The 13,425-nt window shown below is 44.1% G+C and overlaps 1 protein-coding gene across 2 annotated transcripts in view; it reads right to left on the bottom strand.

Annotated features, from left to right (window-relative positions):
* The window catches only part of LOC116821324 (unconventional myosin-X-like), a 290,101-nt gene that overhangs the window by 126,819 nt on the left and 149,857 nt on the right, over positions 1-13,425 (bottom strand). For both annotated transcript variants that reach the window (XM_032774422.1, XM_075070332.1), the window contains 4 exons: positions 10,230-10,376; positions 9,532-9,632; positions 7,271-7,337; positions 6,582-6,674 (listed from right to left, as the gene is read on the bottom strand). In XM_032774422.1, the coding sequence (XP_032630313.1) occupies positions 6,582-6,674; positions 7,271-7,337; positions 9,532-9,632; positions 10,230-10,376 (408 nt within the window). The remainder of the gene's footprint in view (positions 1-6,581; positions 6,675-7,270; positions 7,338-9,531; positions 9,633-10,229; positions 10,377-13,425) is intronic.

The raw sequence follows: 13,425 nt of genomic DNA, 5'->3' as shown, positions 1-13,425 counted from the left end.
GCCACTGAAAATCAGCTTGCGTGCCGCCTTTGGCACATGTGTCATAGGTTGCTTACCCCTGCCCTAGAGGCTGCACAGTAACCTACATCTACCTTGCAAATATATATTCCAATACTATAAAAAGGCCCAATCTTCCCAGGCTCTATGAACAAAGGATTGCAGAATTGGACCCAAAGCCTGCATATGTTACATACAAGGCTAGCACACTACTGGAGTGATACTAATACTTACACAGATTTGGCATTGACCAAAACTTTCGGCGCAGGATATAAAATCAAGGGAGTTTGTTTAGCATAGCAGTTCTGTACCTTTTTAGAAGAATTAATACTTCTCCTGTCTCCCTTTGTTTTATATTCTTCTTTACATCTGCCTTTTCTTTCTTTCACTGGGTATCTTGTTTTATCTTCTAGTCCATGTTGTTCAGCTTGTTTGCCCTTGGTGTCTCCTACTGATTTTAGTAGACCCAGATTTCTCTACCACCCTCCTGCCTCCATGTCAAGAATCTTTTCTTGATTCATTTTGCCTCTCCTTTCACTTTTGTTTTGTCCCTGTTTATTAATGTCTCTCTCCTCCCCTCCCAATCCACTTCCTTTCCTGGACTTCCCTTATTCCCTCTCAGAATAGTATCCAAAGTCTTTTGTCAACATTATACTCTCCGCTTTCCTGCAAAGCCCATGTTTTTCATCTTCCCCTAACACATTCCCCATTGTCTTCCTAAGTCTCTTGCTTCTTTCTCAGCCTCAACTCTCCAAAAGTTTACCTACTTTTTTGTAACTTGAGTTTTTGAGATGTTTTGGTCCCCATGGGTACTCCACCACAAGACATGAGCAGACCCATGCACTCTCAACTGGAGATTTGAATCAGCTGTGCCTGCTGGTCTGTGCCTGCACCCTACACAACCTTGTGCTCCAGCGTGAGGGTAAATAGGGACGTGAAGACCTGCTGTTGGTCCAGTTTCTTCTCAACTTCTGAGTCAAAAGACTCTGCAGCAGAGGGGAAGGAGGGCAGGAGGTGACTCCCAAGCAGTGACTCAACGAGGAGGGGGTGCTGAAGAGGCAGATCAAGATGGTTTGGAAGACAGCATCACCAATTTTGTGTCCATGTTGGCCATAGATAGCATAGTGCAGGGGTCAGCAATCTTTCAGAAGTGGTATGCCAAGTCTTCATTTATTCACTCTAATTTAAGATTTCGCGTGCCAGTCATACATTTTAACGTTTTTAGACCATCTCTTTCTATAAGTCTATAATATATAACTAAACTACTGTTGCATGTAAAGTAATTAAGGTTTTTAAAATGTTTAAGAAACTTCATTTAAAATTAAATTAAAATGCAGAGCCCCCCGGACCAGTGGCCCGGACCCAGGCAGTGTGAGTGCACTGAAAATCAGCTTGTGGGCCACCTTTGGTGCACGTGCCATAGGTTGCCTACCCCTGGGATAGTGCAATGTTTGAAGAACTTGTAAGCTGAGGATCAGGTTGTGACCCTGCAAATTTCTACTATGAAGGAAAGGGCTACAGAAGTGAACTGAGCCCTGGTGGAATGGGCTGTCACCCTGGAAGGGGACAGGTTGTACCCCACTGTCCTCGTATCAGGCTATGATACAAACTGAAACCCACTTTGATAATCTCTGTGTGGAAATTGATTGTCCTTTCATTCTTTTAGAGAAGGATACAGACAGCCTAGGGGAAATCCTAAAGATTCTTGTTCTGTCCAGATAGAAGCTGAGTGCCTTTCTAACATCTAAAGTGTGGCAGCTAGCTTCTCCTCTTGAGGAATAAAGTTTGGGAAAGAATACAGGCAGATGGATATCCTGATTGAGATGAAAGTCCAATGAGAGTGGGGATGGGGACATAGCATGACCTTGTCAAGGTACAAGGTACTATACGGTGAATTGGCCACAAGCACCCAGAGGGCTCCCACTCTTTTGGTCAAGGGATGGCTACCAGGAATGAGATCTTAAGGGAGCAATGAAGGAATGAATAGGGCCTATAGACTTGAAAGGTGAGTTCCTTAAGGCATTGAGGACCAAACTGATGTCCAAAGGAGGTGTCAGGTTCCAGATACAAAGAAACAAATTATATAAACCTTAAAGGAATCTGGCTATGGTAGGGTGAGCAAAAGGCCCTCAATAGATTAATGAACAGCTGTAATGGCTGCCAGGAGGACTTTAACAGAACTCATACATAGTCCCTGTGTTTTCAATTCCAATACATAATCAAGAATATTTGAGAGAGGTGCTTCAGAAGCACATACAGAGTGACAGGAACACAAGGAAAAGAAGTGTGTCAACTTCTGCACTGAGTTTTATGTGTGGAAGGCTTCTTACTATTTAGAAATACAGGTTGGATCTCAGCTAACCAGTCCAATTCTAAATTCAAGAATCACGAAGGAACCAGGTCTTGAGGATCAGAGATACAATGTAGAAGTGGCTCATGTACCTGAATTCTGTGCCACGAGGTCTGATCTGAGCAGGCGGCATCAACATATAGCTACAGAAAGGTGAAGCAGATCTGAGTCCCAGACTTGTCTGGGCCAAGGCAGCACTATTAAGATGATCCTCATCTGTCTCAGTTTGATTAATGTCTGGAGGATTAGTGGTATTGGAGGGCAGGTGTAGAAGAGAGTGTGGGGTAGGGACTAGCAGGGTCTCTTCCAAAAATATGCAGCCGCATCCCCCATTGGAACAGAAAATATGGCTTTTTGTATTGGTTGGGGTTGCAACAAGACCCACTGTGGGAAGATCCCGTGCTTCGCAGATGTTGTGAAAGATTAGGTTGCCGAGCGCACACTTGTGGTACTGATGGAAGACCTGGCAGATAAACTGCAGAAATCTCTGTGTGGTAGGCAATATATCAATTCCAGTGATTCTATGCATAAGGACGGGGATCTTGCTCCCCCTTATCGATTTACATAGTACATAGCCATCCTATTGTCTACTGTTATTCTGACCCAAGAACCCTGAATGTTGTAGAAAAAGTGCTGACACGCATAACAAACTGCCCTTAGTTCTAAGACACTGATGGGAAGCAATGTATCCTGTGGGACCTTTTCTTCTGTGCTGTGTAACTTTGTAGGTGAGGTCCCCAGCCTAGAGAAAGCATCCAGTATGATGATTCTTGTTGGCAGAGGGCATGAAAATGGAGAGGAACAGAAACTCATTTGCCAAGGTTGTGCCTGTTCAGCATGTACACTGTTTTGAGCCAGGCCTGCAGACATTGCAGATGTAATCTCGCATGAGGCTGGCATGTGACCTAATAGCTGAAGGCAGGTCTGCAGTGCTGTCTGCTGGACTCTGCTGAAAACACGTCCTCTGGTAGATAGGCTCAGGCATTCCAAGAGCCCTGGTAGCTCCAATGAAATCTATCCGATGGATGGATGTTAATGTGGACTTCCTCAGGTTGACACGAAGACCGAGGTCAGGGCCTTGCAGGTTGCCAATTGGCCTCCAGAACAGAATGCCCCTTGAAAACCCAATTGACCAGATAGGGAAGGTCAGCTGCAACTACTGAAAGAACCTTGGTAAAGACCCATGGTGCTATGGAGAGTCTAAAGGGAAGGACATGGTATCGATAGCATTCTGCGCCAATGAACAAACATAGAAAATGTTTGTGGGAAGGATACAAAGTGATGTGAAAATACACATCCTGAAGGCTGAGGGCAAAAAAACAGTTGCCCTGATTTAAGGATGGGATTATGGTATTCAGTCACCATCCTGAAGAGCTGCAAAATAACATGGACGTTCAGGTTCCCGAGGCCTAGAATGGGCCTCTAGCCACCATTTCTTTCGGGAACCAGGAAATATTTGGAATAAAACCCTCTTCCCACAATTTCTGGGGGAACTGGCTCTATCGTCTCCAGATGGAAGGAAGGAAGGATTGAAACTCCAACTTTAGGAGGTCCATGTGAGGAGAATCCCTGAAGAGGGGATGGAGGGAGTGGATTATAGCATGGAAATGATTAGGGGGCTGGAGCACATGAATTATGAGGAGAGGCTGAGGGAACTGGGATTGTTTAGTCTGCAGAAGAGAAGAATGAGGGGGGATTTGATAGCTGCTTTCAACTATCTGAAAGGGGGTTCCAAAGAGGATGGATCTAGACTTGTTTCAGTTGGTTACAGATGACAGAACAAGGAGTAATGGTCTCAAGTGCAAGCGGGGGAGGTATTAAGGCTGTGAATACTTAGGAAAAACTTGCACTAGAAAGGGTAGTGAAGCACTGGAATGGTTAAATAGGGAGATGGTGGAATCTCCTTCCATTAGAGGTTTTTTAAAGTCAGGCTAATTGACAACCCCAATCAGGCCAACCCCTCTACCTGGCCTCTTTGTGTAAACAACTATTTTGGACAAATCTGGCGGTGAGAGCGCTGGACTTTCCCTCCTCCAGATCTGCAGATGCACAACTGCCTTACACCCACATTCTTGAGGAACGCACCTGATCAACAACTTCTTAACCTGTTGGGGAACTTATCCACCATAGGTAAATGGAATTCTTAGAAGTGGTTTCTGATGGGATATATCATCAGTTCTTAGAATCATAGAATATCACGGTTGGAAGGACCTCCAGAATGTCATCTATGCCATCCCTGCCAACAGGACCATCACCACCAAAATCAACCCAGCCAGGGGCTTTGTCCAGCCCTGACCTTAGAAACCTCTAAGGAAGGAGATTCCACACCTCCCTAGGGAACCCATATCCAGTGCTTCACCACCCTCCTCGGAAACAGTTTTTCCTAATATCCACCTTAAACCTCCCCTGCTGCAGTTGAGACCATTACTCCTTGTTTCTTTCATTCTGTTACCACTAAGTTCTAAGAAACCTCCCTCTTTAGAACCCCCTTTCAGGTGATTGAAAGCAGCTATCAAATCGCTCTCTTCTTTCTCTTCTGCCCAGACTTAAACAATCCCAGTTTCCCTCAGCCTCTCCTCATAAGTTCATGTGCTCCAGCCTCCTTAATGATTTTGGCTGTCCTTCCACTGGACTCTTTACAATTTTTCACCATCCTTTCTTGGCAGAGTGGACCAAAACTGGACACAGTAACTCCAGATGAGGCCTTACCAATGTGAATGAGAGGGCAATGATCACGTCCCTTATCTGCTGGTGATGCCCCTACTTACACAACACCAAAATGCTGTTAGCCTTCTTGGCAACAATGGCAATACTGGGTTGACTCATATCCAGCTTCTCGTCCACTGTAACCCGCAAGTCCTGTTCTGACCAAAACTGCTGCCTAGCCATTCAGTCCCTAGTCTGTAGCTGTGCATGGGATTCTTCCGTCCTAAGTGCAGGACTTTGCACTTGTCCTTGTTGAACCTCATCAGGTTTCTTTTTTCCCAATTCTCCAATTTGTCTTGGTCCCTCTGTATCCTATCCCTACCTTCCAGCATATCTACCACTCCTCCCAGTTTAGTGTCATCTGCAAACTTACTGAGGGGGCAATCCACACCTTCCTCCAGATCATTAATGAAGATATTGAACAAAGCCAGCCCCAGGACCGACCCTTGGAGCACTCCGCTTGATACTGGCTGCCAACTAGACATGGAGCCACTGATCACTACCCGTCGAGCCAGACGATCTAGCCAGCTTTTTATTCACCTTATAGTCCATTCATCCAGCCTATTCTTCTTTAACTTGCTGGCAAGAATACTGTGGGAGACCGTATCAAAAGCTTTGCTGAAGTCAAGGAATAACACATCCACTGCTTTCCCCTCATCCACAGAGCCACTTATCTTGTCACAGAAGGCAATTAGGTTAATGTTATATTTTGCCACCAGAACTAGAAAATTTGCTACATAAAACTGAAGAGCAGTGGATGAGATTATTCTTCTTGCCAAAGGGTGCAGATCCTCAGCAAGTTTGGCTGTTTCTTTCATCATCTGCTTCCACTACAAGGGAGTTGAGGGCGGGTGAGAGAAGAAATACTCCACCCTTTTGCTGGCATGTAATATTTTTTCTGCCTGTTTTCAGGTAGATGCAAGAGTGGCAGGAGTCAGCCATAAATTATAGGCTGCAGACGAGAGTGCCTCATTAAGGGTCAGAGCTACCTTACTCTGGGGAGGGTGTGTAGAACGTCCACGAGAAAGTGCTGAGAGTCTTGCACCTCCTCTGTAGAGAATTGAAGAGATTCTGCAAGTTGCTTCATTAGAATCATAGAATATCAGAGTTGGAAGGGATCTTGCCTGGAACCTGCACCTCTAATGCACTCCAACCCCCTGCCCCTCCCATGCCCCAACCTCCTGCCCCAGCCCTGATCCCCCTCCCACCTTCCAAACCTCTTGGTCCCAGCCTGGAGCACCCTCCTGCACCTCCAACCCCTCATCCGCAGCCCCACCCCAAATCCTGCAACCCCAGCCAGAGCCTGCACCCCTTCCTGCACCCTAACTCCCAGCCCAGAGCCCTGTCCAGCACCCTAAACTCCTCATTTCTGGCCCCACCCCCAGCCAGAGCCCTCACCCCCTCCCACAACCCACACTCCCAATTTTGTAAGCATTCATGGCCCACCATACAATTTCCACACCCAGATATGGCCCTTGGGCCAAAACATTTGCCCACCCCTGGCCTAGGGGATGGTTTGCTTACTTACCACATGCTGGCTGTGCAGTTTTTCCAGGAGGGTGCTGTCTGTGCCCTTGGGAAATCGACTCTCCTCGTTGACCAGTGCCAGCAAACCTAGTTTCTACATCCAAATGAGAGACAGCCTTTACCAACCAGTAAAACTACAAACTGCACAGGATTCAGGCTAGAGAAATAAAGGTTTGAGACTGTCATGCTGAATGACACCCTTCAAGTTACACCCTAGAAAGCTTGAGTGTAAAGTGTACCTGGTGGCTAATCTACAGACTCAACAAGTAGAACACTGGCTCATCACCAAGAATGTGGAAATGAAATTTCTTTCTAAAATCTGTATTTTGGAGGTTAAAGCCCTACCTAAGTCTATCCCAAACAATGAGCAGAGGATTTGCATTCTTACAGAGGGCTTTTCTGGGGGATGAAAAGGCCCATGTTCTTGGAAGAACAAGATGTGAAAAAGATCTTGCTGATCTACCCATGCTGTAACACATGGAAACACCAGCAGAATCCCAGAGACCATGTGATAGCCAACCACAGAACATAATGTGGGAGCCAGCCCTGCAATTTAGGCCTATGCCAATGTATTGGAAAAGGACAATTAAAACAAATGCTAAAGTGTGAAGAAGGAAAAATTAAGTGTCATGCCAGGTCATGTCTGCCAGGATTCCTGGGACCAGATGAATTCTATAAAGAACTGCCCACCTTCTCAATGAGATCTAAGCACTCTGCATTCTCCATCCAGTCAATGGCTTCCCAGTTTATTCCCTCCCTGCCAAACAAGAAGAAAAAAAACAGTGATATAAGAAATAATCTCCCAGTTCCTGGGGTGGGGTGAAGGAATATAGAGGCAGCATAGAGCAACATTCCCAGGACCCAAGAGGGATTCAAGGGATGGACCACACCACCACCATCCTCAGGCTCCCTAGGGAAGAAAGTAGGAAGTGGAAGACATGACTTCCAGGGGGGAGTAAGAGCTGGAGGAACAACTGGAAGCAAAATATCTGGACATTTCCAAAACAGACATGCCTACCACAAAGGAACAAACAACACATATTTTCTTCACTGGGATGTGAAAAAAAAAATTCAATGAATCCATGTTTTTTAAGATCCTTGCATTATCCAATAATGCCCTTGGCAGAGGCCTCACAAGTTTGGAAGGGTTTAACTGAGACTCTGGGATTTCTTCTGAGAGTAGCTTCTATTCCAGTACTGAAGGAAATGTAGAATTTGCTGTACCATATCAGAACACTGATCAGTCAAGTGTAATATCCTACCTCTGGTGCCATAATACTCTTGGCCAACTGAGCAATGTAATACACAGAAGCTATTTCCTGACTACTGAGGAGATTAGCCAATATCCTGAAGTAAAAGATCCTGTCTTTAGCATATCAAAAAACAATATTAGTCTTAACATTATGGAGTCCTTTCTAAAATCCAGCCACAGAGTTTGAACACTTCAAATCTGATCTTTAGGGAAAATCTCCCTTCATAGGAAGGATAGTGTTTTTAACATGTGCTTCCTGCAGTGATGGAATCAGCTGCAGGAGTGGGTGTACAAATAGGCTTGTATTTTGGCAGTCTTTAGAACTTAACGAATTATCTGTTCAATGGCTCTCCTTTACAGAACTGCTCACATTCAGTCTCAATGACCCTATTCAATTGCCTCATTAAGAAAAATAAATGCTTCCGTCTTGGAGCTAGAGGGGAATATTTCTCTGGCTGCCCTCTCTCAAGAGGCTCAGATATTATGGTGATGGGCATCAATACAATATATTAATAGTAGATAGCTATCTAGAGTGCCCAACTCTCTTTCTGTTGGACTCTTCAAACTCAAAGACAAAACTACAACCACTTCCACTTAAGAAGAGTCACTAGAAAAAAGAAAGCCTTCAGAGGCCTATTCAACTTAGAGATTCGGAAACTTTCCATTTTCAGACCAAAGCCCCATGGCATACATTTTTAAGAGTGAGAGTAATTAATCATTAGAACAACCCAGTGATGGGTTATGGTGTTGGACTCTCTGTCACTGACAATTTTTAAATAAAGACTGGATGTTATTCCAGGATATGCTCTTGTTCAAATAGGAATTGTTTCAGGGAAGTTTTATTGCCTGTGTTACACAGGAGGTCAAGCCAGATGTTCATAGTGTTCCCTTATAACCTTGTTGACTACAACAGAGCCAAAGTATCTGGTTAAAACACTATTACTGATTGGAGGAAGAGAACAGGATTTGGAGTTTTCAGATTTTTGTTTCTTTTTTGCTACCACAATGGATTTAGAAACAAAAGGCCACACATCTTGGAACACCTTCATCACGTGACAAAAAGGAGCTGGGTCTGGCTCTGTGAATGACTAGCTGAGAGAATACAGATGAAACAAAAGGAAGTTAGAGACGAGCAGGGTGCTGCAAAACTTTCATTATAACATTTGAAACCAAGTAAAACTTTACAATCTTAAACTTGGGCTTGGTTTACTTCAGTTCACCTCCTTCCAGCAAGACTGGGCCAAGCTTCAGGTGCCAGGGAAGGGTTTATTGCTTAGGGTGAAAACCCAGGCAAAACTTGATATTTGAACCAATTCAATGTTGAGACTGTGGCCTCAGAAAGATCTCATGTGAGATACTGAGTTACAGCTGGGGGTTACTGTAAGCAATTTGGGGCAGAGACCATCTTCGTACAGTCTCTAGCACAATGGGACCCTGCTCCTAAGCACTACAATAATAAGAAATAATAATGAAACACTCAAGAGGTGAGATACTTCTTGCTTGAAGACAGAAGTCCCACTCTAACAAAACAGTGCCCTGGACATTCCCCACCAAAGAATATTCACAGGCTTATGCACTGCAATCAGCCACTCTGAGCAGGGACACTCTCCCAAATGCTGGGCATCACTGGGGAAGAATTATGTTCTCAGTTTTGCATCCTGAAATTTGAACAGAGGCACTGCTCCTTCCCCTTCATTACCTGTTGTATTCTAGCTGCTCCAGGGAGAAGATGTGTTTGTTGAAGTATTCTTGGAGTTTCTCATTGGCATAGTTAATGTTAAACTGTTCAAAACTATTAATCTACAAGAGAAGAGAAACAAAGATGATAAAAATTAAAATTCAGGTCACAGGTCTATAAAAAAACTTCCTGTGAGGACAACATGGAAGGGAAACTGCATACAGAAGACCAGCATTTAATGAACGGTGTCCATATGAACTCCAAGGCCAGAACTGACTGGCCTTTGGGTAAAGAAGAGGAGAGTAGAAGAGTCTGGTATCACCTCACTTTCTCTTTCCTTTCCTATTGGTTAGTCATTCTGTCACAGGGCAGCTAATTAATAGGCATCCCTCACCTGTTACCATAAGAAAACAGCAAGAATATGAATATGTTAGAAACCAGACATCTACTGTACACACATATCTCGAGGTACAACTAATGTCTATCACAATCCACCCACAAAGGGGAACTAACCATCTATCACAGCCCACAGAAGAACATGCACTGCAAAAGGGCAACTAAGTGGTCTCTAGCCCTCTCTCACGGGGGATCTGTGTTGGAAAGACATTTCCACATATGTGTGGTATTGACCCACACCAGATATCAGCCTAGAAAATTTCCTCATACATCCAGCAAATCTTCAGAAAAAACCTGGCATCCAGAAAGATAAGAGTACTGACCTGAAAGTTCTCAAAGCCAAAGATATCCAGGATGCCCACAGACTTAAAGTTTTCCTTCCCTTTGAGCTTCATATTAATCTTGCCAATGAGCCATGAGAAGCACTGGGAATACAGTGCCATTGAGAGAGAGTCCCTAGAGTCAACCGCCTGTGAGCATATAAGGAGGAAAAAGCTGTCATGATAGGTGAGCAGAAGGAGCACATGGATGTTACCACTGTCACTACTTTACGAAACTAATGGCTTACATCCCCACCCTACAGAGTTCTCACACTGCCAGCTGGACAGAGCCATACGTAGGGCTGGCTGCCCCATGGAATATACTTTGTATAATGTTTAGTAAGCATTCCAGCTTTCGCACAATGCTACCATTGGCCTAGCCACAGCACAGTCAAAAGTCTGAAGCAAGTGGAAGACTGGGATGCAGGTGCTGAAGGCATGTAAGACGGCAAGAGACCCTGCAGTCACTTTGGGGAGACTCGACCTTTGAGTCAAGAATTTAGAGCTACAGAGGGGAGACACAGATACAAAGAACACTGACATCTTAAGAACATAAAAACATAAGAATGGCCATACTGGGTCAATCAATGTTCCTTGTAGACCAGTATCCTGTCTTTCAACAGGGGCTGGTGCCAGATGCTTCAGAGGGAATCAACAGAGCAGGGCAATTATCAAGTGAACCATCCCCCTGTCATCTAGTCCCAGCTTCTGGCACTCAGAGACTGGGGATACCCAGAGCATGGGGTTGTATTCCTGACTATTTTGGCTAATAGCCATTGATGGACTTAGCCTTCACGGACATATCTAATTCTTTTTTGAACCCAGTTATACTTTTGGCCCTCACAGCATCCCCTGACAACAGGTTCCACAGGTTGATTGTGCCTTATGTGAAGAAATATTTCCTTATATTTGTTTTAAGCCTGCTACCTATTAACTTCATTCGGTAGCCCCTAGCTCTTGCGTTATGAGAAGGAGAAAAGAACACTTCCTTATTTACTTTCTCCACACCAGTGGAGATTTCATAGATTTCTATCATATCTCCCCTTAGTTGTCTCTTTTCTAAGAAGAACAGTCACAGTCTTTTTAAACTCTCCTCGTATAGAAGCTGTTCCATATCCCAAATCATTTTTGTTGCCCTTTCCTGTACTTTTTCCAATTTTAATATAACTTTTTTGAGACAGGGCAATCAGAACTGCACACAGTATTCAAGGTATGGGCATACCATGGATTTATATAGAGTCATTATGAGATTTATTGTTTTATTATCTATCCCTTTCATATTGGTTCTTAACTTTGTTAGCTTTTTTGACTGCTGCTGCACATTGAGCGGATGTTTTCAGAGAACTATCCATAATGACTCCAAGTTCATTTTCTTGAGCGGTAACAGCTAATTTAGACCCCATCATTTTATATGTATAGTTGGGATTATATTTTCCAATGTGCATCACTTTGCATTTATCAACACTGAATTTTATCTGCCATTTTGTTGCCCAGTCACCCAGTATTGTGAGATGCCTTTGTAACTCTTTGCAGTCTACTTTGAGATTAACTATTTTGAGTAATTTGTATTGCCTGCTAACTTTGCCCCCTCACTGTTTACTCTTTTGTAAGATCATTTATGAATATGTTGAACAGCACTGGTCTCAGTACACACCCCTGAGGAGGTCTCCATTCTGAAAACTGACCATTTATTCCTACCCTTTGTTTTCTATCTTTTAACCAGCAAAGAGTCCTGTGGCACCTTATAGACTAACAGACGTTTTGGAGCATGAGTTTTTGGGGGTGAATACCCACTTTGTCAGTTTCACCCACGAAAGCTCATGCTCCAAAACGTCTGTTGGTCTATAAGGTGCCACAGGACTCTTTGCTGCTTTTACAGATCCAGATTAACACAGCTACCCCTCTGATACTTGTCTTTTAACCAGTTATTGATCTATGAAAGGTCCTTCTCTCTTACCCCATGACTGCTTACTTTGCTGAAAACCTTGTCAGGGATTTTCTGAAAGTCCAAATACACTATATACGGAAATTACTTACAGTAACTGGAAGTTCTTCAAGATGTGTGGTCCCATATTTGTATTCCACATATCGGTACACATGTACATCTGAGTATGGAAATTCTTCCATGCAATGTCTGTTGGCCCACACACGCGTGGTAAATCTTCTTGTGCTCTTAACAAAGCGTATAAGAGAGAGTGTGGGTCAACACCTCTCCAGTTCCTCTTTTTAGTCTAATCCTACAAGCTCTGAAGCAAAGGGGATGGAGGGTTTGTAATGGAATACATCCAGGGACCACACACCTCAGAGAATTTCCAATTACAGTAAGTAACCGCAATTTCTTCTTTGAATGATGATCCGTATGTTTGTATTCCACATATACGTGATTGGCCAGCAGTGCTCAGATGTAGGTGGATATGAGTACAGCTGGCAGAACTCAAATCCAGCTGCTGCATCCACAGGTATGAACTAAAATATAGTGTATTGTGAACATGTGGACAGAACTCTAGGTGGCCACTCTGCAGAAGTCCTGCAGAGGGACATCGAATAGGGATGCTATCAACGCAGCCTGTGCTCACACAGAGTGAGCTGTGACAGTCCTAGAGGAAGGGATTTTCACTACCTTGTAGCACTCCAGGATGCATCCCAAGACCTACTCAGAAATCCTCTGGGAGGATATGGCTTGACCATGTGATCTCTCTGCCTTGGTGATAAAAAAACTTGGTGATTTTCTAATGGGTTTGGTTCTTTGCAGGTAGAAAGCCAGGGCATGATGAACATAGAGGGAGTGAAGTCTCTTGTCTTCAGCAGAAGCATGGGGGTTTGGTAAAAATACAGGTAAGTATCATTTGATTGACATGGAATTCAGAAACTAACTTGGGGAGAAACTTGGGGTATATTCATAGAGAAACCTTTTCTTTGTAGAAAAACTGTATAAGGTGGGTCTGCCATGATGGCTCTGAGCTCACTCACCCTCCTGGCCAAAGTGATAGCCACTAAGAGCACCACCTTCATGGGAAGGTGGGTCATGGAACACATCACCATGGGTTCAAAAGGCGGACCTGTGAGCACTGACAGGATGAGATCAAGGTATCATTGAGGTGCAGGTTTGGTCATTGGTGGGAAGGTCCTGATTAGATCTTTCATAGACTACTGTCACTGGATGAGTGAAGACAGAATGTCCTTCTACAGAGGGAGGCAC

The sequence above is a fragment of the Chelonoidis abingdonii genome, chromosome 10 (genome assembly GCF_003597395.2).
Source record: "Chelonoidis abingdonii isolate Lonesome George chromosome 10, CheloAbing_2.0, whole genome shotgun sequence".
NCBI lineage: Eukaryota > Metazoa > Chordata > Testudines > Testudinidae > Chelonoidis > Chelonoidis abingdonii.
This window is presented reverse-complemented; position numbering and strand designations above follow the sequence as displayed.